This window comes from Lithobates pipiens, unplaced genomic scaffold (genome assembly GCF_037356315.1).
Source record: "Lithobates pipiens isolate NorthernLeopardFrog02 unplaced genomic scaffold, aLitPip1_a1.2 Scaffold_19, whole genome shotgun sequence".
Lineage (NCBI taxonomy): Eukaryota > Metazoa > Chordata > Amphibia > Anura > Ranidae > Lithobates > Lithobates pipiens.
This window is the reverse complement of record NW_027507764.1, coordinates 375,634,346-375,662,086: the sequence shown is the minus strand read 5'-3', so window position 1 is coordinate 375,662,086 and position 27,741 is coordinate 375,634,346. Positions and strand designations below refer to the sequence as shown.

The 27,741-nt window shown below is 43.3% G+C and overlaps 1 protein-coding gene across 3 annotated transcripts in view; it reads left to right on the top strand.

The window, feature by feature from the left end:
• CTDP1 (CTD phosphatase subunit 1) overlaps window positions 1-27,741 on the top strand; it is a 195,986-nt gene that overhangs the window by 159,994 nt on the left and 8,251 nt on the right. For 2 of the 3 annotated variants that reach the window (XM_077492323.1, XM_077492322.1), the window contains one exon: window positions 2,393-2,562. In XM_077492323.1, the coding sequence (XP_077348449.1) occupies window positions 2,393-2,562 (170 nt within the window). Of the gene's footprint in view, window positions 1-2,392; window positions 2,563-27,741 lie in introns of those variants that run through there. The other variant, XM_077492324.1, reaches the window with a different exon arrangement.

The following is a 27,741-nucleotide window of genomic DNA, read 5'->3' as shown; positions in this document are numbered from 1 at the left end:
CTCAATTATGAGGAGCGAATACAAGCGCTAAATTTCTTCTCCCTGGAGAAGATGCTTGAGAGGAGATACGATAGAGATTTACAAATATCTTAATGGTGATCCCAGCGTAAGTATGAAACTTTTCAGTCCCAGGGAGTGCAAGATGACATGGGGTCACACGATGAGACTGGAAGAGAAGTGGTTTAACCTTAAAGAGGGATTCCACCTACAAAAAAAAAATTAAAAGCTATAAATATAGCTGCTGACTTTTAATAAATGGACACTCACCTGTCCCAGGGTCCAGCGATGTCAGCAGCCGAGACCGATCGCACAGCTCTCGGCTGCTGCCGCTGCCATTCTAGGTGAGGGAATCAGGAAGTGAAGCGTTGCGTCTTCACTTCCCGGGTCCCTACTGCGCATGCGCGAGTCAGGCAGTGCACTAGGAATGGCCCGTGCTGTCTCTGGGACCTGTGTGTGTCCCAGCAGACAGCGCGGCGGGACAGGAAACTGCATAGACTTCCGTGGGAGTCTATGCACGGAAGTGGGTGCAAATACCTGCACCCCCCCCCCCCCCCTGAAAGGTGCCAACTGTGACACCGGAGGGGGGAGGGTTCCAATGAGCGAAAGTTCCACTTCAGGGTGGAACCCTGCTTTAAGTTGTGTAGGGGGTTTTTCACTGTTAGGGCGGTAAGGATGTGAAACTCCTCCACAGTCGGTGATGTCGGCAGAAAGTATGGATAGTTTTAAAAGACTCTTGGACGGGCATCTTAGCGAAAACAATATATGGGAAATTCTTTTTTACACCCAGGTTGAACTGAATTGACTGTTGTCTTTATTCAACCTTACCAACTATGTAACTAGAAGTATCAAAGTAATGTAAACCCTCCATGCTCCTTAGACCTCCAAGTTGTCTTTTAACCTTCAGTGTTGCCTTGAAGTTGCAAGTGCTTCAGATAGGGGGGGGGCATCCCCCTGTCAGAAAACAATAGCACAGCAGGGGAGATCCATGTACTAACTTTGGATTGTTGGTACAGTGGCTCTGACCTGAGTTGTCATGTTTTCTGTTCAACCTGTTGGCATGAGCAAAATAACAACTATTGGTGGGTGTATACTAGGCTTTACAAGGGTGTTGGTTTATAATTTGCAGAAATATGGCTGAGAAAGCTGATCATATAGTTTTTTTTTGGGGGGGGGGGGTGGATTTCATTTCAATCCACAGGAAATTATAAGGACACAAGGTTTCTGACAGGATCAACAAGTATTTCTGCACTTGCAGCCTCAAAGTAAACAAATGCAGCCACCACATAAAATGACTTGTAAGATGCAGTCTTATAACATTTTTGGTCTTGAGTTAAGGTATACTTTAAAGTGATTCTTAAGCCTTAAAGTGGAGCTCCACCCAAAAGGGGATGTTCCGCTTTAAGGCCCTTTTGGGCAGCGGGTACCTGAGCAATTTCCCCTCTCCCTCCCTGCAGTCTTCTGGGACATGTGACAGGTTCAGAAGAATAGACCATTCCAGTGCGTGGCTCGCAAATGTGAAGCTACAAACTGTCACAGCCAGGTGCCCACAGTTAACATGCCGGGGACAGGAGATGAAACAGTTGGGGAGAGCACACCGCTGGATTGTGAGACGGCTCAGTGGCTGTTTGTTAAAAGTCAGCAGCTAAAGTTTTTGTAGGTCCTGACTTTTCGTTTTTACACAGGAGACTGGTGCTCCTCCTTTAACATTTTTTTTTTTTTTTTTTACCTGAGCCCAATCAGCGGCTCTCTCCCTCTTCACAGGGCTGTCTGCATCTATGGCCTACACTGGGGGGGATAGTTACTCAGCATGTGGGCCCAGGAGTGCCAGTAGAGGACCTCGGAACCATCAGGGCTGCTCTGTGCAAAACCATTGCTGGTGAAGTATAACATGTTTGTTTAAATAAACAAATAATTGTAGTCACTTTAAATGTAAGCACCGGTGGTGTAACCTTTCCCACTGGTCTTTTTGGTTTAGGTTCAGATTTCCCTGGATGCATGGTTTTTCCAAGTCAGGCCACAGCTCATATACTTATAAAAAGCTGGCACTGCCAATTTGTTTTTAATTTTAATCCCGACAGGTTATCTTTAAACTACTTGAAGTTATTAGTAGCATTATGGTCATGTGTGAGGGCAGATTCTGACCACTGAATTCAGTTATTTGAACATACTTTTATTGAATGACTGTAAATGTTTTTGCACTTGGCATACACCTCCTGCCTCAGAGTTGCCTTGGAGGAACAGCAGACTGTTGGCCTCACTGTCATAGATATTTACTTGGGATCTGTCAGCTGGAGGCTGATTCTTATAGATAGTATACAAACATAGCCCCCTTGCTGCAGATACCATGATTTCCTTTACTTTTTTCCTAAAAAATCTCCCCTGTTGTTTTCAGGTTGATGACATTTTAGGAGAAGGAAGTGATGACAGTGACAGTGAGAAGAAGAAGTCTGTAAAGGTAAAGAAGTCACAGAATACAAAACAGGAGAGTTCAGAGAAAACCTCAGGATCCAGGGCAGAATCATCCTCATCAAGTGAGCAAAGCCTGTCAGACCAAACGCCACGGTGAGTGAATATTTAGGTTGCTGTTCTTTGTTCTGAGAGAGAAATGGGCAAATTTTTGGACAAATTTTTTAATAATTATAATTCTCCAACCTGTACTAGACACAACAGTGTTTACATTCTAGCACTCCCTAAAATACACGTGCAACTAACAGAGTCATACTGTAGAACAATCATTTTGATGAAAGAATGATATTGTTAAAGACTCATCTTGGTTTAGAACAACTGAATTGACCAGATCAATTTTGTATGGGGTTTCCCCTCGTTTTTGAAAAAAAATTGTTCAAAATGGGCATTTCTGGCCGTTACTATTTTGGTTAGCATAAAAAAGTGAAAGATGAAAGGGCTATGGGGGCCTGGTGTGCCTGGCTCTTATTTTCTATAAGCTAGCCTGATGCAGATCCTACATGCCCATTTTCCTCCCAAAATATACTACTCTTCATTTGCATTAAGAGCACTAAAGGGTGTAAACATTCTGTTGAGGACAAATGTTTGAAATTTGACAGAAGCTTCTGTTGGAGAAAGGCAGGGCTGTCAAGTTACCCAAGAAACTTAAAAGTAACCCAGTTTTTAGGGATGGTCTCCTGTGATGTACACCCTCCACTGTCTACAGCATAGGTCTTCAAACTACGGCCCTCCAGTTGTTCAGGAACTACAATTCCCATCATGCCTAGTCATGTCTGTGAATGTCAGAGTTTTACAATGCCTCATGGGATGTGTAGTTTCGCAACAGCTGGAGGGCCGTAGTTTGAGGATCCCTGGTCTACAGGGTTAGATTAGGTCACCAAAACTCTGAGAATAAATTAAAACTATTCTGCCCATTAATAGTGGTAGGTTGTTAGCGCCTCTGCCAGGTTGCCATTTTGTACCCTTCCTTTTTAAGCACTGTTAAGTGGTGCCAAATACCTGCCTGCCCATCTAGACCTGGTCCCAACCCCACTGTCCTCTTCTGTGCCCTGGTTCAGAGGATAAAACATGCTGTGATTCTCCAAGCAGCATCTACCACACATGGGTGTGCAAATGTGTGTGCTGTATTGCTTGTACACTGCCTGATAAAGTGTACTGCCCTTGTGTGAGTACAGAATATTTTTTTATAAAATGCTGTTGCAAAACTAGTTTAGTGAGCTTAGTCTTAACCACTTCAATACCAGGCACTTTATACCCTTCCTGCCCAGGACAATTGTTAGCTTTCATCACTGTTGCACTTTGAATGACAGCTGTGCCAGTCATGCAACACTGTACTTAAAATGTTTATCATCTATATCAGGTGATGGGCACCTTTTGATGGGGCTGTGATGATTATCAGCACAGACCCCCCTCCCCTTCTGACAGTGGAGAGCCGCCGATCAGCTCTGTCAGCGTGAACCGAGGAAAGACATTGCCCGCACTTCCTGGTTCACGCAATGATCAGCTGTGATTAGTCACAGCTGATTGCATGGTAAGAGGCTTCATACTACGATCAGAGTTGCGTTGTGTCAAACTGACACACAGCACCTCCAATTGCCGAGCTGGCTCTGTTATCCTGATCACTTCATATAAAGTCCGATCAGGATAATATCTCCAAACAAACAACTTTTTCACTGACATTTTGTTTGGAGCAACACTGGCACTTTATGGATTTCTATTTTGATGTACTTTAATGCACCGGCACTTTATGGACTTTAGTTCAATAATATTGAGACATATTAATGCACTATTTCATATTAGGTGTTTTATATGTTTGGTAGATTTGATTTATGCACATATATCACTTAAGTGGATAATATATTTATATATTGGTTTAGTGATTGTTGGGTGAGAGTGGTGACTGCCTTCGTTTTCTTCACTAGAGTTTTTTCACCATTACTTCTTTACAGATTAATTTTCATATCAATATATTTTTTATTTATGTTAATTTCTTTGTATGTATTGTTAGTGGCATAATTTCCGCTCTTATAGCATATTATTAATGATTTTGGGTTATCTTGATTTTCTCACTTTATCTCATTTTATCTCACTATCAAGACACTAGAGAATTTACATGGTGGATTAACCATAACATAACCACCTTGAAGAAATTTTTTTTTTTTTTCAAATAACATTTATTTATTATCAGGTTGTACAATACACATTCAGATAACTTGAGTGTATACTTTTCATATCCAAACAATGTTTAAACAAAGAGAAGGACAGCATACAGTGAAGTCTATGCCAGGTTCTGTTTCTTCTCTGATCTTGAAATGTCAATCACGTGTTTAAAGCATGTGTATCAACTAAAGAAAAATCGCGTAAGAAGGACAAGTTGGAGTCTACAGAATACTCCAGGTAGAGAAGAGGAAAGGAAAGAAGGAGAGTAAAGATGAAGAATAAGGGGAGGGTGGGGGAGGGGGGGGGGAAGAGGTGCCTCACCTCTGTTCATCTGATCAAGGTGGGTCCTCCCGAAGGTGCCACCGCTCCCACACTTTATCGTGGGCTTCCGTTCTATCCTGCATCCTGGCCGTCATCCTCTCCATCAACTCCACATCTTTAATTCTAGCGTATAGGGTATCGTCGGAAGGGGGAGTCCTCTTTTTCCAATTGAGGGCGATGAGGCACCGTGCCGCTGTGAGGATATGTTGAACTAACTTTTTACGGGGAGTGGGAAGCTTAAGTTGGGATAGTCCCAATAGGGCAAACTTGGGGCCCATTGGGATCTGTATGCCCAAGAGGTTAGTTAGGAGCTGTTGGACCGCGTTCCAGAAGGGGGCGATTAATGAGCAAGTCCAGTAAATGTGGAGAAGGGTGCCCCTATCTCGCAGACATCTCCAGCACCGGTCGGAGCTGTTAGGATAGATGGTGTGGAGTACATCAGGGGTCATATACCATAGAAAGATTATTTTATAAGCATTTTCTTTATATAATGTGCAGAATGAACTTTTTGCCGCCTGTGACCATATCACCTGCCACTGTTCTCTGGATATGTCCTCATTGAGGAGTTTCTCCCATTTTAGCATGTATGCGTGTTTTCCGGTATTGTCCATGGAGTAAACATTCAGTATTTTGTAGATATTGGATATCAAGCCTCGTTGAGCTGTACCCGCCAATATCAGGCTTTCAAATGGGGTTGGGGGGGAGAATTGTAGGCTAGGCGTTATGGTCAGGGCATAGTGGCGAATCTGCAAGTAACTGTAGAATGCCTGGCAAGGTAAGTCATGCTTGGTCTGCAATTCAGAGAAGGGTAATAGTTTACGTGATCGTGGGTCTATCAGATTCCCATAGTGGAACAAGTCCCGCGAGGACCAGGGGTATGACATTTGGTGCGTAAGGCTATCCGGCACTGAGGGATTACAAATAAACGAAGTTAAAGGCGACCTGTCTGAGGATAAAGCATGTGAGGGCGCCAGCTTACGCCAAAGTCGGCGAAGCTGGGACATGGGTCCCAACAGGCGTTCGGGGGGCACCTCCACATCTGCACTCCACAGGAGGCTGTTTGGGTGGGCAGGGGCCATCCAGATTTTTTCAATTTCTGTCCACCTATTGTACGATCTTTGAGTGAACCATGATGTTATTGCACGGAGTTGTGCCGCCTGATAGTACTTTAAGAGGTTGGGAAAGGCTAGTCCACCATCCGAGCGGGCTGACATCAGGACAGATTGGGGTATCCTATGCCTTTTGTAGTTCCACAAAAATTTGAGTAAGTCCGATTGTAGTTTTTTCAAATGTTTGTAAGGAACCGGGATGGGTAGCGTTTGAAATAGATAGAGTAATTTCGGGAGGATCGTCATCTTTATTGATGCGATCCGGCCTAGGAGGGAGATCCTGTGTTTTTTCCATGACTGGATCAAATTTCTAACCGAGCGAAAGAGGGAAGGGAAATTCTCCTGATATAACGTGGTAAACTTTGGGGTGATGTGTATTCCCAGATATTTCAGGGAGGTACTCTTCCAACGGTAGGAGAAATTTGCCTGCAATCGCGAAACTTCGGCTTCCGGGATGTTTAGTGGGAGAGCCTCTGATTTGGATGTGTTAATTTTATATCCTGATAAAGCCCCGTAGCTAACCAGTTCAGCCTGAAGGTTGGGAAGGGACACCCTAGGCTGGGTCAGGGAAAGGATGATATCGTCGGCAAACAGTGAGATTTTAAACTCCTTGCCCCTGACCGGTATTCCCCTAATGCTTGGGTTGCCTCTGATTGTAGCGGCTAGGGGCTCTACACAGATCGCAAACAGCAGGGGCGAAAGTGGGCACCCCTGCCGTGTGCCGTTGGTTATAGAGAATGATTTGGATAGGGCAAAGGGGGTCCTCACTTGGGCTGTAGGGGCAGTGTAGAGATGTTGGATTGCCCTCAGGAAGGGTCCCCTGAAGCCTGCATGTCGAAGCGCAGCGATCAGGAAGGGCCAACCAAGACGGTCAAAGGCCTTCTCAGCATCCAGGCTGAGTAGCAAGGACGCCGAGCTCTCCCTGTTCGCCACGTCCACCAGGTCGATGATCTTCCTGGTGTTGTCGCCCGCTTGCCTGAGTGGGACAAAGCCCACCTGGTCTTTATGTATGAGGGATGGAAGGACTACATTCAGGCGGGTGGAAAGTAGTTTCGTGAAAATTTTGAGGTCAGAGTTAAGCAGGGCAATTGGTCTGTAGTTGGCGCATAAAATGGGGTCTTTGTCTGGTTTGGGGATCACCGTGATAAAGGAGCGTTGCATATCTGGTGGTATAGGAGTATCATGGAGGAAAGCATTGAAGATTCTGCACATATGGGGAGTCAGAATGGAAAGGAAAGCCTTATAATACTCATAAGGCAGTCCGTCTGGACCCGGGGAATTACGAGGAGGGAGTGCTTTGATAGTCCGTTCTAATTCCTCGTCTGTGATCGGTGCATTCAGGGCTGCCAGGTCAGCAGGTTGGAGTCGCGGGACTCCACTACGTTCCAGGTACTGATGCATACGTAGGGAGAGGGAGGGTTTTGAAGAAATTTTATAGAGAATGCCTCATTTACCTCCGTCTCCTCTCTAAACAATAAATATAACTTCCCCCAATATTGAACTTAGGATATTCCTCCAAATTAGATATTTTTACAACTCACATTTCCTAATTACAGACATTGTAGCACCTACATTTTATGAAAATATATGTTCCAGATCCCCAAGAGGAGCAGGTCTAATATCCGAGATATATTCAAACTTGATCAGTACAGATAAACAAGCCAAACTTCCTTACATGATTAAATGGGAACAGAATGTGATATTTCACTTCCCCCTGAAAAATGGTCGGACTGTATCAACCACTTACCCAGATGCACTAGATCTATCACAATCAGAGAAACTGCAATAAAGGTATTTACAAGATGGTATTACACACCAGAAAAACTCCACTCCATTTTTCCTTCAGTTCCCCAAACATGTTTCAGAGGCTGCAATTCTATTAGATCTTTTACTCACATTTTTTGGGAATGTGTTAAGGTATCTCTAATATGGAAACAACTCGAAAAAAATTTCCTCCAGAGTTTGACAACAACATAAATTATTACCCTTCCTAATTGTCTATTATTTACCCCAATCACAGGTCTAACCACTCATTTAAGATTAATTCATTGACTTATAGCTTACCATTGGAAATACTTATTGCTACCAATAACCCAATTAAAAATAGAATTAATAATATTCACATCATGGAAAAAATGTCCACACTTTATACAACACCACACATCTACTTGAAATGAACTGGAACCCTTGGCTTACCCCAGGGGTGCCCAACCAGTGGCCCAAGGGCCACATGTGGCCCGCGGAGCCCTCTGATGTGGCCCGTGACCTCCTGCTCTGGGTTGGCAAGCCCAGATTGTGGGTTGCCAACCCGCCATCCCAGAGCATTAGTGTTGTGAATAAATCCACTGGTAGAGCTTCTGTTAAAAAAAAAAAAGCCACTGTAGAGGAAGCAAGCAGCTGCAGAGCCGCATAAGCCAATACGTCCTGTATAGCGCCAACCCCTATCACAGGTGGAGTGACACCAAATGCGATCTGTCTGGGACAACAGCCAGCTTTACCTGTATTTAAAACTGTTATTAAAGATAAGTTTATTACTTAAATCACAGGTGCAGCGCAGACCACTTGCGAGTTATCTACACTGAGGTATAGACTTCTGTTATTACCTGTAAGTTTAGTGCACTTTCTGAAAGTGCACCACACCCGCAGGATATAATAGAAGTCTGTGGCAAAGTACAGCTAACCTGCAGGAAAGCCACAGGTGAATTTGTCTGCACCCTCTGTGTGGGTAAACCACAGCGCATCAGTGTGAAAACAGCCTTAGGCCCCATTGACACCATTGGTCTGACCCTCTGTTCACCTCTATCGAGCCACAGATGTAAATGGACTTGCGGCCATTTACACCCCACTTACCTCCACTCCGATCCATCCCCTTCTATCTGGGGCAGATGGTATCCGGGGGCCCATAGAGTAGAGTGTGTTGTATCCGTGTCGGCTCTGCATATGCACAGTGGACATGGAACTGTCAGCCTTCTGCTACACTCATTGTAGCCCGTGACCGGTTACCAAGGCTCTTAAGTGGCCCTCGCTCTTAAAAAAAGTTGGGCACCCCTGGCTTACACACTCTGATCACCTCTCAAAGATTCATCCATCAGCCAAATTCACTCATGGGAAGGAAGAAAAAAAGACTATTCTCTATTTTACTTCCTGTTTGACTACCATGTGCATCACTTATAAGAAATAATCTTTCATTGTATTACTTTATTAACCCCAATAACCATGACTTTTATATACTGTATTTCTCTAAACTTATGATATGTTTTGTACCATTATTTTTGTATCAAATAAAAAATTTGTAAACAAAAAAAAAAATGCAGCCACCACATGTAAGGATTGGTAAGCTGTGGAAAATATTTTTTTGAGTTTTGCATTTAATAGTGTGACAAACCCTAAGAAATGCAAATAATTAACATAATTTCAAATATTGTCCCTAATACTGGAAATTATTTTCTTAAAACACTGTGCACTTCTTATATCTTCACCAAATATACTGCTACAAAGTAAACTGGTGCAATAGTAAGTGAGTTCTACTGCCTACTAGAGCTGCACGATTCTAGCTAAAATGAGAATCAACATTTTTTTTCTTAGAAGATAGATCACGATTCTCTTGCGATTCTCTTGCGATTCTCGCGACGTAACATCATCTTTCACATTAAAACAAAAAAATTATGCTAACTTTACTGTTTCGTTTATTTTTTTTTTATTTTTTTTTTTTATTGATGTTTTTTTTTCCCAAAAACTTGCATTTGAAAGACCGCTGGGCAAATAAAGTGACATAAAATATTGCAGCACTTGCCATTTTATTCCCTAGGGTCTCTGCTAAAATGTATAATATATGTGTATGTGTGTGTGTAAAAAAAATATATATATATATATATAAATATATAATATATATATATATTTAATATATATATATATATATATATATATATAATATATATATATATATATATAATGTTTGAGGGTTCCAAGTAATTTTCTAGCAACAAATATAGATTTTAACTTAAAGAAGTGTCAGAAAAAGATTGACTGTAAGTGGTTAAGCTTCCTGCATTTACACGTGGTTGAAAGCTTGGCAGACTGCCCAGATTATTTGTTTACACAAGAAGTTCTATCCCTTTGATCTAAGAAGTAAGTTAGTTACAATGTTTCAAGTTCTAAACTTGGCAGATTGCCGGGGATGTTTTCTTTTGACAGCTGAGTGAGCAGATAATCTCTCCACTTGTTGATATGAAAGAATCGCCTACTCTCAGCAGGAGAGATCCTGGGGGGTGAATTGAGATCACAATTTTTTTAACGATTAATCGTGCAGCTCCACTGCCTACGTATACTAATTTGCAAGTGCTATGGGGGGGGGGGGGGGGGGTTCCGTTAGACTTTGCCCTCCTTTGAGTCACAGATGTCCCAAACCTTCTGTGGTTTCAGAGGGGTACATAATGGAGTTCAAAACTCTACCGTCTCTTCTCTTAAATCAACAAAAAACTGCAATTGTGCCAGTATCCCCCATAAGACAGATTCAGATGATTCTATTTGTTCATTCCTTAGTTTTCTTCATATTTTTCACCCTAACCCTCAAAGGATACTGGAAAATAAAAAAAATCCTCTGCCCAAATTACCTATGACTATGAAAGTAACATTAGATTGAAAGCTGTAGGGCAGAAGGGTTTTTGAATAACTGTGAATAGTTCAATGTTCTTCATACAATGTTGCAGAAAACCTGTCAATGCTATGTAAATGAATAAAATAAAAATAGAGAGAAGCTTGTTAATGAAAAAAATGTTAAAGTATAATATAGGAAGACGGCTTAAATTCAGCTGCTGCATGTTTGTCAGAGTGATATTGCACTACAGAGGCCACGCATCTACTAAACCTATGCATCTCACTCTAGCTGGTATTTAAAAAATTATTTGATTTTCAATGACCATGCATATCAAGAGATGGCAAGTTTGTCTGAATCCTTTTTAAAAACCGACAGATTCACCCAAAGACTCACACATTTGTGTTGTGAATGCTGAAAGTATGTATGCATAAAAAGATTTAGTGATTATTTTTATACAATGACACCTTGGGGATGTCCCTTATTATACTACTTTGTGCTTTTCACCGCTTTTGCATTCTGTGCTAGCACAAAGCCAGCAAACGTGAAGCTTTAGGGTCTACTTCATTACTAGAATGAGATGATTTTTTTTTCAAAAGAACACAATCATTTGGAGTTTTCAAAGTCATAAGGACATCTCGATTATTACAAAGGAAATGTCAGATGTATATGGGAGTAATTCTTTTCAGCATTTCTTTTGTGCAAGTAATTTTAACTTTTACAGTGTGCTTCATTGTAAAATCCATAAAGTGGACATGAACAAAGAAATGCAAGAATATAGTGTCTTATATAACTAACGGAATGTAAAATCTTAAGTTGAAAGTAGGTGCCGCTTACGGAAACTGATACTTATAGAATGTCAGGAATTTTTTCTTCTGGAAATGGGTCCCTTGCGCAAAGGCAATATGGGTTCTGAGGCACCATAGCTCCCGAAAGACAGTAAACCTCTTCATTGACATTCAGGTAGTTTGCAGGTGGGCATCATGGGTTTGATGCTCCTTGATACAGGCTAGGAAGATTGATGCCCCAAGAAGTAAAGGGAAGGAGAAGCGACGGAAGAGGAAAAGAAAAACAGGATAAAGGTTAAAGAGGGGGGACAGAACCCCTAAGAAAAAAAGTTAATTAAGCAGTAAAAAAAGACTTTTCATGGGAGAAAACTAAACTTAGTTGGCTTATTACAAGCCTGCCTAGCCCTTCGGGTCCTACCCACAACACTGACTGAATCTCAGGGAAGGCTAAGGCATATTGGAGGTGGTGGTAAGTGAATATAGAGGTTGCCTCAAACATGTAAAACATATGTAAAACATATGTAGTTAGAATTGGCTAAAAGAAGAAATGCAAATAACATACCAATGCTGATAAGGTAACATTCTCAAATAGTAATATAGTAGCTATGAGACACATATGTATGTTGTAAAAGTGTACCCTGCAAATGATGTCTCTGGGTCTGTCCACAGTAGAAAGACGCCGCCCCCTTTTTCCTAAGAACTCTGTCTAGTTCTGTTGCCTCAGTAGGCTCCCGGCCTAGCACTGTAAGGAGGACAGTGTCACACGGAAGTCCCTATTAGTGGTTTCCTCGTGGATCCACGCTCAGCTTCACATTGTTACAGTGGCTCCTATTCTTTAGGTCATCTTAATGGAAGCACATGGAGAGCAGATGTTGCTCCTGTTGTGCGGCTTTAGCTTTCAGATGAGCCAAATGGTCCTCAATAGAGGAGTGGCCCGACTCCTACATCCAGATGGATAGCGAGTTGTTGCATAGCATCTTTCATCTCCCAGAATTCATCCTAAATCACCTTCTGCATCACAGCTTCAAAGCCAGCAGGTCCCACTTGGTAGTGAGTGAGGCAAGGAATGACTTAGAGTCCTGGTCTGCTAATAGAGCTGCCAGCCAGTATGAATCTGGGAGTTGCGCCCAGCAGGGGACTCATCCCCACCTATGGGAGGAAGTAGCCATCTCTTCCTCTCAGTACTTGATGGCGAGAAATCTCTGGGGCCCTCACCCGTGAGGGAGGAAAAAGGGGTGTCTAAAAAGACAGTTCACAGTTGAGTGTGCTCCTCGTCTTCCTCAATAGCAGGCACCCTATTGGAGTCTGGAGCTTCATGGGAACCAGTGGTGCAGGGAGAGAAGAACTCCGCTACCAGTGAGCTGTGGGTAATGATCCGGGGGCATTTTTACTGCCTTTGGGAATGACAGGTCATGGAGCAGAGTGGAGATCGGTCCAACTGAAAGATGCAGGAGCAGAGCAGCCTCACTTCACCATCATGACGCCATGCCCCATGCCTTATTTTTTCAAACGTTAAAATGGATGATCTTTTCACCTTGCTGATATTCCTGGTTATTCAAGCCCTGTCAACACTGAGCACTATAGTAGAACTCATTCTTCCGGCCATTTAAAGATTGCGAGGTTTGGGAAGGTCTACCTGTGTAGATTAGTGTAAACAAACACAAGAAAACTAGCTCTAGATGCTTAGTAATTGTTAGTACTTAGTTTTGTCTTGTACTTAAAATGAGTTTAAATGTTGATTGATGATCTGTAAAATAATGCAACTTGTGGAAATGTTTGCAAGAAACCCCATTCAATATTCATAATGCTAAGTGCAATGATTAATATTTAACTCAGACGATCATAAATTTTCCATTTGTCAGAATGTTATTTAAGGCGTAATGATAATTTTAGCTGTTGAAATAAATGGTATTTAAAGATGGCGTTTGCCATTTGGAGAAGCGCTTTTTTTTTTTTTTTTTTACCTGTCCAGCTCAGACCTTTTAGCCATTAAGAACGCACAACAGAAAAAGTAATTGCTTTTGATGTAAAACTTCCACCATACAAAAAAAGTGATCTGGTAAACACAACTATTAATAATCAGTAATGCTTTGCTGCCTACTGGACAAACCCTATATTCTTCTTGCTTTATTTTAGTCAGCAAAAATGCAAGCTGACTTTGTGTAAGTTGGATATTGTACGTGACGAGAAAAAACAAGAGTATAGGCAGGAATGTTTTCACTGTCATCGGGAACAAGGACAGGTGTCTAGCGATTAGCTGTTGCAGTAGCTGCATAACAAAAGAGGTGGAGCAGTGACACACACAGGATGACAGCAAGGTGGGGATAAAAGGAGTGGGGTCAAACTGGGTGGAGTCAGGCACTAACACTCACTACTCACTATTGGGCTGCGCTGATGTGCTATTTAATTTGAATTAACCACTTAAGGATCTATCCTCTTTTTGACACTTGTTTACAAGTTAATATTTTGTTTAGCAATTGGAGCAGTATGTATGTCCCTGGGCATCTGTAATAGAGTGTACCATAGTCCTTACCTTTTGAGTCTGAACAGCTCTAGCTAGAAGGCAACCACTTTTGTTACCCTGTTCATAAAAAAAACTTTCTAACGAAATGCATATAGTCTACGGGTCCTCTTACCCAGTATGTCAAGAAGTTGTAGTCTGGTTCCCGTTGGAGCTTGGAGTTTAGAGGTAGCTTGAGTACACTTGTGCGTCTTCTCAAGTAGGTTAATTAGAGAAAATAAGGAGTTCACCGAAGCTTGGTGGGATTTTTTCATCTCCGTGGATAAAGACAGGAATTTGCCCCTAATGACACATTTGAGGGTTTCCACTGTATTAAAGGGTCTACATCAGATGTCATTAATGGTTTAGTAGCAAGTTTTGAAACCGAGGCAAGTCAGAGTCCCTGGGCAAGTCAGAGTTAAGCCTCCATAGCTTTCTCCTCATTTGCTTTTTAGGAAAAGTTAGTGTGAGGATTATAGGATGATGATCAAGACCGTACCATGGGTTCAATGGTTGCTGAGGTCAGTCTGAGATCAGAAGAAGTAATCTAGCCTGGAGAATTTTTCATGTGGGATAGAAAACAGTGTAGTCCTTTTCTTTCTAGTTTAAAACCCTCAGAGACATGAAGTTGTAGATTCTGAAGCTGCAGGTTAATCTGGCAAAGTGCCCTATATGGAAGGGTAGAGGAACTCGTCAAGGTATCCATGAGAGGATTCAGGGACACATTGAAATCTCCTCCCAGCATCAAAACTCCAGAGGTGAAGTCTGCTAGTTTTCTGCATAGACTATGAAAGAATGGGACCTGGCCACTATTAGGATGATAATTGTTGACGATGGTAAGGGGACGTGACCCAAGCTGGCCCTTCACGAACAAGTAGAGACACTCAGGCTCCGCTTTAGTTTCCTGAAAATTAAAAAATATATTTTTGGATTGTAAAATTGATACACCTTTAGTTTTGGTGTCATGCAATGCAACCCAGGAAGTGTTGGTAAAATTAGGGATGTGCCCGTCTTACAGTGAGTTTCCTGAGCTTTCAGCCTGTGGAAATCCTCTAAAAATTGTGAATGTTTCTCAGGGATGTTTAAGCCTGTCTTTCACCAAGACAAATTTTAGGGAAACTGGCATAGCCACATTGAGTGGTCATGGTCTCCTTATGGCTTTTACCCTTTTGAAGCTTACAAGTCCAGCATTCTCTTCTCATTCTCCACGCTTCTACAGCCGGATCTGTCCCACAACGCCATCTTTGTGTTCTACGTAATTAAGATCTGGTTGTCTTTCTGGTCTCTACAGCTATCACCTACTGAAGCTACACAATATCATGAATGCTCCCTGTCCTCCACTTCACTTGCCCCTGGAGAAAGACATTGGCCTACTGGGATATGTGACCTAGGTATTCCAGGGGCAGTGTAAGGGTAAAGGACATGTCACTTTCAACTAGATGAGGATTGAAGTGTGAGGATGCTACTGAACTATCAAAGTACAGTAAAACCCTTATTTTGAAGGACGAGCTAGATTTTTTTTAATACATTTTGACTTGATATACAAGTAGCGTTGTCACAACTTAGTATAAAAGAAAACGGGAGTGCCTCTTAGTGTAGCAATATGGTTACATTTAATGAAGGTGCAACATTTAGCAAGTCACATGGTTGATTAAAGCAGGCACATCTAAGTATGCAGCCCTCTGGGTTAAAGCTGTCCACATAGACCAGGGGTGCCCAACCAGTAGACATGTGGCTCACGGGCCCCTCGACCTCCTGCTCTAAGGTGGCAGGTTGGCAAGCCCAGATCATGGGTTGCCAACCCGCCATCCCAAAGCAGCAGCTTTGTGAATGAAACCGCTGGTAGTGCATGCAAGTGGCTGCAGAGCAGAGCCACATAAGCCAATGCTTCCTGTATAGTGCCCACTCATGTCACAGGCGGAGTGATACCAAATGCACTCCGCCTAGGACAGCAACAGCCACCGATACCAGAATGGAAGACCGTTATAAAAGGTAAGTTTACTACTAAATTCACAGTATATATAGATATATCTGTTTTTCAGTGGTTACTGGGCTGCTTTCAAACTGATCCGCAGGTGCAGTGCAGCTGTGGGTTGCCTGCATTGAGCCATAGACTTCTGTTATTACCTGCGGGTTTGTTGCGTCTTCATAAAGTGCACCGAACCTGCAGGATATAATAGAAGTTTACGGTAAAGTGCAGCTAACCTGCAGAAAATCCACAGGTTCACTGCTCTGGACCGGCTGTTTGGGCAAATCGCAGCGCATCAGTGTGAAAGCAGCCTTAGGTCCCTTTTCACATGATTGGTCCAACCCAATCGGCCTTACTATTCACCTCTATGGAGCAGCAGATGTAAAACGGACTTGTCTGTTTACACTTGCCTACCTAAAAAAAAAAATAAAGGAATCTGCCCCTTCCATCTGGGCAAATCAGATTGGATCAGAGGGCCCATAGAGTAGAGTGGGCTGTGTCTGTGGACACGGACCTGTCATCCTCCCGCTCCACTCATTGGGGCCCGCGACCAATTCGCTTAAGTGGCCCTCGCTCTTCAAAAGGTTGGGCACCCCTGACATAGACCATCTTCCACACCACCATCAACATCATTCCTTCCATGCTGTGCACCACAAGCGCTTTAAGCCTCGCTTTCAAAACACTCTACTGCAGTGTAGTCTTCTCTGTCACTATTGCAGACTGACGGCGGTGAGAGCCGGCGTTGCAGAGGACCGCCTGTGGACAGCCGATGCTTGCATACTTAGATGTGCCTCTTTTAATCATCAATCATGTTGGTTGCTAAATGTTGTACATCAACTTTACTGTTGTCTTATTTTATTTTTTAAAAGTGCACTTGTAAGACCGCTGCAAATACAGTGTGACCGGGTATTTTTGTATTTTTTATTTTTTTGCGATATAAGCGAAAAGATTGCGTAAATTAAAAAAAAAAACATTTTCTTCCTATTTTAAAAGAAATCCAATAAAATCGAATTTTGTCATAAATTTAAGCTAAAATGTATTCTGCTACATGTCTTTGGTAAAAACATTTCCGTGTAGTGTAAATGTGTATAATAATTGGTTTGTGTGATCACGGACATATTTACGCAGATGATCATGTACAGATGTGTGCAGGTGATCACGGACGTGTGCAGATAATCATTGGGACATGTGATTTTAGTATGACACATGTGGGGGACATGTGTGTTTTGGGGGCACGTGTGGGGACATTGTGTTTACACTGTGTTTTAGACTAGGTTTGTGATCAGTGAGTAAAAAGCTGTAAAAAACAGCTCATACTCACTGATCACCAGCCGGCTGCAGCGATCCGCTCTCCTCTCCTCAGCGACGACTTCCATGTGAGGAGATGAAAGCCGATTGCCTAGCAACCGTCTGTTTACATCACATGACAGCTGTGATTGGACATCCTGCCGATCCAAATGCACCGTGTCTGGGTGACACAAGCTCATTGGGATCGCGCCACTGCGTGGGCACCCACTACTTCTGAATTCAGGAACGTCCAGTCAGAAGTAGAGAGCTCCCACCCGGCCGTATATATACATTGGCCGGGTGGGAAGTAGTTAAAATAGCCATTCACACCAGACATCTACAATTGTGTCTGAGCTGAAGCAATTTTGTAAAGAGGAATGTTCAAAAATGTCTCCTGAATGTTGTGCAGGTCTGATCCAGAGCTACCAAAAGCACTTGTTTGTAAGTCATTGCTGCCAAAGAAGGTTCAACTAATAACTCGAAGGGTTCACTTTTAAGCACTGTGAATGTTTAATGGGTGTGTTCAATAAGGATGAGCTCCAGCATGTTTGCACACTCCACGTGCAGAGCCCACCAGGAAGTCGGCACAGCGCTGCACTAATCACAGGCAGTGAGACATTGCCCCCATGTGCAGCTGCGGAGATCGGGGAAATGTCTCACTGTCTGTGGTTAGCGCAGAGCTGCACCAACTTCCAGGCGGGCTCTGCACATGGAGTGTGCGAACACGCCAGAGCTCATCCGTCAATACAGACGATTGCGTATTATTAGCTTAACTGCTTAAGGACTGCCTCCTGCACATATACGTTGGCAGAATGGCACGGCTGGGCACAATCACGTACCTGTACGTGGCTCTTTAAGTGGCCAGCCATGGGTCGGGAGTGCACCGCCGGAGGCGCACACCCGGCCCTGAGCTCTGTGACCATGGCTGCGGGACCAGCGGACCCGGTCGCCGCTGGTGTCCCGCGATCGGGTCACTGAGCTGAAGAATGAGTAGAGGTAAGTGTAAACAAACCTCTCCTCGTGCTTCCTACTGTGGCTGTCGGCAATCGCCTGTTCCCTGTTATAAGGAAACACGATCAGTGACGTCAGACGCCAAGCCACGCCCCCTACCATAAAAAAACACGTCACAACCCCTCCTCGCCCCCCTAGTGCTTAACTCCTTCACTGTCAGTGTCATTTACACAGGAATCAGTGCATTTAAATATCACTGATTGCTGTATAAATGACAATGGTCCCAAAAATGTCCGATGTGTCCGCCATAATGTCGCAGTCGCAATAAAAATCGCTGATCACCGTCATTACTAGTAAAAAAAAAAAAAAAATGAATAAAAATGCTATAAAACTATCCCCTATTTTGTAAACGCTATAACTTTTGCGCAAACCAATCAATAATTGCTAATTGAGATTTTTTTTTTTTTTACCAAAAATATGTAGAAGAATAGGTATAGGCCTAAACTGAGGGAAAAAAATGTTTTTTTATATATATTTTTTGGGGATATTATAGTAAAAAATATTGCTTTTTTTTCAAAATTTTCGCTCTATTTTTGTTTATAGTGCAAAAAATAAAAAACGCAGAGGTGACCAAATACCAAAAGAAAGCTTTATTTGTGGGGAAAAAAGGACGCCAATTTTGTTTGGGAGCCACGTCACACGACGCAATTGTCAGTTAAAGCGACGCAGTGCCGAATCGCAAAAAGGTTGCTTGGTCCTTTGGCTGCACATTGGTCCAGGCTTAAGTGGTTAAGCATATTGTCTTTGTCTATTGTTATTTAGAGGAGGATCAGATCATATTTTTATGACAAATTACTGCAGAAAAACAGTTACTTTCAGGGATTCACATACTTTTTCCTGGCACTCAATTCTCCTTAGTGTATGTGTGGTTTAGCTGTCAGACTTTGTTAAGCGCGTTAAATTGTGAGTTCCTGTAAAGTAAAAGACTGCATAATTGTATGTAAAATTGTGCAATGCATCTTTGCTACATAAATATGAAAAATCAAAGTATTCTCACAATCTACCCTCTTCAGAGTAATGTCTGTGCACCCGTGCCTAGGCTTTTGACATCTAAATTTCAGTCTTTTTCAACATGCCAAGACAAAATTGGGGATGAATGCTGAGATGTTACAGTCAGTCTGGGGGGCACAGTTGTGAATAATTGGACTCCCACTGTAAATGGTAATGGGACTAGTGATTAAAGTATTGACAGTGTTGTATCTCTTGCTTTTCGTAGCTTCCGTTTATGTATTCTGTAAGGGATATTTGTGACAGGGTAAATACAGTACAGTTACGTTTTAAGCCTTAGTGTAGTTTAACCACTTCAATACCAGGCACTTACCCCCCTTCCTGCCCAAGCCAATTTTCAGCGCTGTCACTTTTTTAAAAATGACAATAGCGCGGTCATGCTCCAATGTACCCAAACAAAAATTTGTTCCCACAAATAGAGCTTTCTTTTGGTTGTATTTGGTCACCACTGGGGTTTTTATTTTTAGCTAAACAAATAAAAAAGACTGAAATTTTTGGGGGAAAAAAACTAAACATTTTTTTCTTTGTTTCTGTTATACTTTTTTTCCAAAATTGTGAGATTTCTCCTTCACTGGTGGGCACTGATAAGCTGCACTGATAAGGTGGCAGCAATGAGATAGCACTGATAAGCGGGGCTGATATGAAGAACTGATGGGGCACTGATAGGCGGCACTGATTGCACTGATGGGCATTACTGATCGCATGGCAATGGCAGGCATTATTAATGGGCACTGATTGGCAACTGCCTGGGCACTGGCATATCCCTGGTGGTCTAGGGTGGCATACCTGTTGGGCTTTCTTTTGTGGACATCCCTGGTGGTCCTGGCGCGAGATCAGTTTATCCTGCTGGATGTCATATGATGCTCAGTCGGGATAATGGAACTACCACCCAGCCATCATTTTGCTATAGGCTGGGCGGGAAGTGGTTAAAAATAAGGACAAGGGAGGTTACTACTTAACTTTGTGTGTCCTTTGTGCTGCTGTCTCCTGATTTGGTAGAAATCTTCCTCCGCCAATTCCTTCCTACCCCCACCACCCTTATCTTCATGTGTGGTGGGGGTTTAAAAGAGCTGAGACTGCCAGAGGATGGGCAGATGATTGAAAGGTCCACCTCCTTCATTCATAGATCAGTTTCATTCTTGGAAGCAATAGTATGGCTTCTGTGAATGGGGGAATGGGGCAGAAAGGGCAGGCGTAGTTTGGGGCTCTTTAAGTGTGCCGTCATAGTTCCCTCAACTCTGTTGATGCCTGCCACACTGGAAAATTATGATGTGGAATGGGGGGAAGAAGATTCTTTACTAAGCCAAGAGCAAGCAGCACAAGGGGAACATCAAAATTATAGTCGGTAAGTAAAATCCCTTGTGTATTTTTTTTTTTTTTATCTAAACTTAGGCTTTAACTATTTTGTTTTGATATGCTAGTTTATCCCTTGCAACCTCTGTGCTGCTTGCTTTCTGTATGTGGAGGTACCAGTGGCAGAGTATTTTGACTGGGGGCATACAAGCACTCTTTGACATCATCAACAACCAGAACAATATACATTTTTGGTGTTTGGGTGGCTGGACCAAGTATTTACATGGTTCCAATATTCGGTAAATAAGCTTTAAAACAGGCTAATCTTAGTCACTAGCTGCGGGCACTGTGGAGCAATTCATCCTCTATTCTAGAGCATGTCTCAGCAGTTCAGCTCAATCTGCTTACCCTCCTAGTTGTAACTTGATAGCCTTCCAGCCTTCTGATCTCTAAGGTTAACATAGAGGAGCTCTAAGCTGCGGATAAAACTACTAGACCTGACCTCAGTGCCACTGTTGTGCAACTGGAGAACAAATTACTCCACAGTGCCTGCAACTACAGAGGTCAGTGAAGGCTTGTGGTAAAGCTTTTTCTTCATCATACTTCATGGGACACAGAGCCTAATTACTTAATGGCTTATGGGCCACCTTTAGGTTTTGACACTGGTATTCCCAATACAGGAAGTTCACTCCCCCTATATAACCCCTCCTCCCTCCAGACGTACCTCTGTTTTTTTCGCCAGTGTCTAAGGTGTTGGTCACAAGTGAAGATGTGCTCCGAGCAGCTCCAGGAGGGATCCATGCTGGATTTAAGTAACCTCCACAGCCGGATCCATCCAAGCCACAGGATGGTACCTGGGCCTCACATACAAGAGTGAGGTTTTGCCTGTAACGCTTCTCTTTGAGGGCTGGACCCTAGGAACCAGGCCTTTTTTTTTTTGTTGGTCCTGCTACACTACCTGAAGTTGCTCCCTGAGGGTTGCTATACAGGTCCAAAGGAGTGGAAACCCTATTAAGAGACCCGGTCTTTAAAGGTTTACTAATGCAGCCTGCCGTGATGGGTGAAGTTTGGCTCTGCTTGTTTCAGCATTATCTTGCAACAAGGGTAAGGGAAGAAGCCTAGGAAAAAGACCACCTATGCCTTTCTTCCACACATTAAACATTGTATGCCTTTAGTTCCCTTCTAATAGGAGTAAAAATACGCATACCTTGGTACGTTGCTTCTCTGCATGTGTGGTCCCAGCAGTCAGTTTGGGTTCCTATTGAACAGTGGGGGAACACCAGCAGTTTTTGACATTTTTGTATGTAAAAACCGCCCCTACTAAGTAAGCCAGGTATATATCATGCAGATTAGGGACTCTGCTGTTTAAACTCCCCCCCTCTCAGAGAGGTGCGGTGGCGGCTTCATATATGCTTGCAATGTCCAGCATTCTTGTGACTGGCAGCGCCAGTTCTCTGCTTAAGCAGTACATTCACCGCTCTGGCTAGGTAAATGAGGAAATGATTATCCACACTCCAGTGATTGCTCTTAAAAAATGTAGTATTTATTAACAAGCCACAGTGACCAAACGCAAATAATAATAATCATCAAGCTTGTTAATAAATACTGCATTTTTTAAGAGCAATCACTGGAGTGCGGATCATCTTTTCCTCATTTCCCTACTCAGCCAACAACTGTGGATCGCGCACCTGGGAGCTCTGCTATCTACAGTGGTGTGAAAAAGTGTTTGCCCCCTTCCTCATTTCCTGTTCCTTTGCATGTTTGTCACACTTAAGTGTTCCGGAACATCAAACCAATTTAAACAATAGTCAAGGACAACACAAGTAAACACAAAATGCAATTTGTAAATGAAGGTGTTTATTATTAAAGGTGAAAAAAAATCCAAACCATCATGGCCCTGTGTGAAAAAGTGATTGCCCCCCTTGTTAAAACATACTATAACTGTGGTTGTCCACACCTGAGTTCAATTTCTCTAGCCACACCCAGGCCTGATTATTGCCACACCTGTTCACAATCAAGGCATCACTTAAATAGGAGCTGCTTGACACAGTAAGGTCCACCAGAAGATCCTTAAAAGCTACACATCATGCCGAGACCCAAAGAAATTCAGGAACAATTGAGAAAGAAAGTAATTGAGATCTATCAGTCTGGAAAGGGTTATAAAGCCATTTCCAAAGCTTTGGGAATCCAGCGAACCACAGTGAGAGCCATTATCCACAAATGGCGAAGACATGGAACAGTGGTGAACCTTCCCAGGAGTGGCCGGCCGCCCAAAATTACCCCAAGAGCGCAGCGACGACTCATCCAAGAGGTCACAAAAGACCCCACAACAACGTCCAAGGAACTGCAGGCCTCACTTGCCTCAGTTAAGGTCAGCGTTCATGCCTCCACCATCAGGAAAAGACTGGGCAAAAATGGCCTGCATGGCAGAGTTCCAAGGAGAAAACCACTGCTGAGCAAAAAGAACATCAAAGCTCGTCTCAATTTCTCCACAACACATCTTGAGGATCCCCAAGACTTTTGGGACAACATTCTGTGGACCGATGAGACAAAAGTGGAACTCTTTGGAAGGTGTGTGTCCAAGTATATCTGGCGTAGAAGGAACACTGCATTTCATAAAAAGAACATTATACCAACAGTAAAATATGGTGGTGGTAGTGTGATGGTCTGGGGCTGTTTTGCTGCTTCAGGACCTGGAAGACTTGCCGTGATAAAAGGAACTATGAATTCTGCTGTCTACCAAGAGATCCTGAAGGAGAATGTCCGACCATCTGTTCGTGTACTCAAGCTGAAACGAACTTGGGTTCTGCAGCAGGACAATGATCCTAAACACACCAGCAAGTCCACCACCGAATGGCTGAAGAAAAACAAAATGAAGACTTTGGAGTGGCCTAGCCAAAGTCTTGACCTGAATCCTATTGAGATGTTGTGGTATGACCTTAAAAAGGCCGTTCATGCTCGAAAACCCTCTAATGTAACTGAATTAGGACAATTCTGCAAAGATGAGTGGGCCAAAATTCCTCCAGGACGCTGTAAAAGCCTCATTGCACGTTATCGCAAACGCTTGGTTGCAGTTGTTGCTGCTAAGGGTGGCCCAACCAGTTATTAGGTTTAGGGGGGCAATCACTTTTTCACACATGGCCATGATGGTTTGGATTTTTTTTCACCTTTAATAATAAACACCTTCATTTACAAATTGCATTTTGTGTTTACTTGTGTTGTCCTTGACTATTGTTTAAATTGGTTTGATGTTCCGAAACACTTAAGTGTGACAAACATGCAAAGGAACAGGAAATGAGGAAGGGGGCAAACACTTTTTCACACCACTGTATGTGATGTATGGGTAGTAGCACTGACTTTTTTGTTTATATGCTCTATCTAGGTGCCAGATGGCGCTTGCTGGTGCCGCCTCCTTCGGTCTGCATTTGCAGACCCGAATGCCGTTTGGGCCTGTGAGCGGACTAGTTCTTTTGAAAGGAGGAGGGGGCTGGAATTGAGGGCGTGGTTAACTGGCGGCGCCTTGTGCAGCGGAGGAGAGCGTCCTCATGGAGCACACGCTGAGGGGTGGAAGCGCGGACTAATGCCACGCCAGGCTCATCTGAGGCTTTTAAGGAACAGATCCTCTCATATCAGTAATGGAGGAGAGGAAGTCTGACACACTGGAGGACAAAGGAGCACTAAGTTACGTGAGGGGTGTATACAGGCATTTCCATTACAGGAAATAAAATTGTTGTTCAGCACCAAAAGCTGATCTTTATGGTGGCATTGTTTTTTCTAAAACTATTGCTCAGCAAGTGGTATGTTTTTTCTTTAGTGCCTCTGCTTTTGTGGTTAGAACTACCAAAAAGGTACCACAGATTACACCCCCAGGCACTGGGAATTCCAGTCATGCCTCCACACTGTCATCCTCTCCGGACATACCTGACATGGCAAAGCCAGGGTGAGTCATTGGAAGCAATTGGTGGTGCAAGTGCTTCTCACACTTCAGCCCCTGTCTACATGACTGAAGATGCATTTTCCTCTGCCCTGCAGGGCTTAGAAGGAAGATTAGCGGGCAATCCAAGGGGATAGGAAGTGTGCTAGATCCCCCACCTCAAAACCTTTACCAAGGGAACAGTGGGGACAGGATGAGATATAACCCTCAGACTATCGAGAGGAAAATCAAGCCGATTATTCCCCTGGGGAGGAAACAACAATTGATGATTCAGCTTCACAATCTGAGGTACAAATCCTTACGGAAATGGTTCGCTCCGCTTTCATGATACCCCAAACAGACTTGGCTAAAAGTCCGGTTTCTTCCTTTGGTTCTTTAAAATCTTTACAGCCTTTGCATGCATTTCCAATCCATGCATTACTAGAAATGCTTATTTATGCTGAATGGGATCATCCGGATAAGCATTTTGTCCCTCCAAAGAGATTCTCAGTTCCCTTTCCAATGGAGATGAAATTCACCAAAAAATGGAAGGTTCCAGCAGTTGACGCTGTGATTTCCAGTGTGAATAAAAGTTTAATTTGTCCAGTAGCACAAATGCTTAAAGATCCAACAGATAAGAAGTTGGAATTCCTGTTAAAATACTCTTTTTCCTGGACAAGGACCATTTCTCAGCCTGCAGTGCGCAGCAATAGGCATCTATCAGTCCCTAAACTAAAGGACTAGTTCAGAGAGGCTCTTGAAGAGCTCCCTGCACAACAGGCCTGTGAGTTGGCCAAACTACCAAAGGCATTATGTTTTTCCATAAACGCTGTGAAGGACTCTATTCACCAGGCATCCCGCCTCGCACTTGTGCTAGTACACATGCATAGGACCCTTTGGTTAAAGCCGAAGCACCTTGTAAGAAGCTTATGACTAGTTTCCCCTTTCATGGGGAGTGACTATTTGGTGATAATTTGGATAAATACATCCATATGATTTCTAGTGGAAAGAGTACTCTCTTGCCAGTCAAAAGAAAGTATAAACGTCCCTCATTTAAACTGACTTTTTCTCCTGCACCAGGGACATCCGCCTTTAGGCAGTGGCGATAGCCTCCGCCGTCAGACTCTAGAGGAAAACCTCAGGGTCAGACCCAGGCACAAAAGAAGATCAGGGGCAGCAAATCTGCAAAGAAGAATACTAAAGCGTCATCATGAAGAGGCACCCCCCTCCCACCAGTGGGGTGGGGGGAGGGAGACTTCTGAAATATTCAGAAGTCTGGCAAAGGGAAATTCAGGACAGATGGGTCATCACCATGGTGTCTCTAGGATACAAACTAGAATTTCGTCAGTTTCCACTCTCGTTTTGTGAGATCAAACATTCCCAAAAGATCCAGGGAAAAGGCTATCTCTGTTTCAAACATTAGACCAATTATTGGCTCAGGGGTTGATCATACAGATCCCCACAGAGGAGCAAGGTTTGAGGTTTTATTCAAACCTGTTTACGGTGCCAAAACCAAATGGAGATGTCAGACCCATTCTAGATCTAAGGAATCTAAATCAATTCCTGAAAATTCGCTCCTTTCACATGGAGCCAATCAGGTCAGTGGTTTCTATCCTACAGGGAAGAGAACTTCTATATTTCCCACTCACCAAAGGTTGCTGCGATCTGACGTGAAACAGCAGCACTTTCAGTTTGTAGCCTTGCCCTTCCGGCTAGCTACAGCACCCCAGGTGTTCAGAGGTACTGGCCCCCCACCTCTAGCCAGGTTAAGCACACAGGGCATGACAGTCTTGCGTACCTAGATGATCTATTGTTAATAGACCAGTCAGTGGCCCGCTTGGAGAAAAGTGTACGCATTACAATCAGTTACCTGGAAAGTCTGGGTTGGATTCTTAACCTAGAGAAGTCTTCCTTAAAGCCACTAAGAAAGTTGGAGTATTTGGGCCAAGAACCAAAAGAGCCTTGCCCATCAACATCCTAGAGATACAGGCAGTGCGTCTGGCTCTGAAAGCCTGAACTTCCACGTTAAGGGTTTTCCTATCAGGATCCAATCCGACAATGCCACGGCTGTGGCCTATATCAATCACCAAGGGGGCACCAAGAGTCTCTCAGCACAGAGAGGTGAATCATATTTTAACTTGGGCAGAAAGGAATATTCCATGCCTATCGGCCGTCTTCATTCCGTGAATAGAGAATTGGTGGGAGGACTAATCAAGCCGCCAGCAGTTATTCCCAGGGGAATAGTCTCTTCATCCCCACATTTTTTTGGGCTCTTTGCCAAAAATGGGGGACTCCGGATGTAGATTTTCTAGTGTCCAGATTCAACATGAAGTTAGTCAACTTTGTGTCCAGGACAAGGGATCCACTAGCATCCGGAACAGATGCGCTGGTAACCCCGTGGAATCAGTTCTCACTGATCTATTCAGTTGCTGCCATGACGACTTTGCAGGATCAAGCTGGAAAGAAAGCCGGTAATTCTGGTAGCACCAACATGGCCCAGACGTTGGCAAGATGGCCGTGGAAGATCCAGGGTCCCTCCCACTAAGGTCAGAACCTGCTGTCACAGGGGCCGATATTCCATCCTACTTTATGAATGCTAAATTTAACGGCCTGGCTATTGAAACCCACATTCTAAAGAAACGTGGGCTTTCCGGGTCGGTTATCTCTACTTTGATTAATGCAAGGAAGCCAGCGTCCAGAGCTATATATTAGAAAGTCTGAAAGGCTTGTTTCCTGGTGTGAATCCAAGGGTTGGCACCCTCTGGGATATATCATAGGCAGAATTCTTGCCTTTCTACAATTAGGCGTAGAGATGATTTTGGCCTCGAGTACTTTTAAGGGCTAAGTCTCAGCCTTATCAAATTTATTTCAGAGACCGCTTGCTACACATTCTTTAGTCTGGGGTTTTATGCAAGGGGTGATGCGGATTAATCCGCCAGCTAAATAGCCATTAAGCCCTTGGTACTTGTACTTGGTTTTGTCAGTGTTATAAAAACAGCCATTTGAACGGATACAGAATATTCCCTTAGTCCTTCTGACAAGGAAGCTGGTATTTTTGGTTGCTATTTCCTCAGCAAGGAGGGTTTCAGAATTGGCTGCTCTTTCTTGTAAAGAGCCGTATTTGATTATTCATAAGGACAGAGTGGTGTTACACCCACGTCCAGGCTTTTTGGCAAAAGTGGTTTCAGGTTTTCACCTAAACTAAGATATTGTCCTGCCATTATTTTTTCCAAAACCACGTTCCAGGAAAGACAAGTCACTACATTGTCTTGATGTGGTGAGAGCAGTGAAAATCTAAAGGCAACCGCTGAGGTTCGTAAGA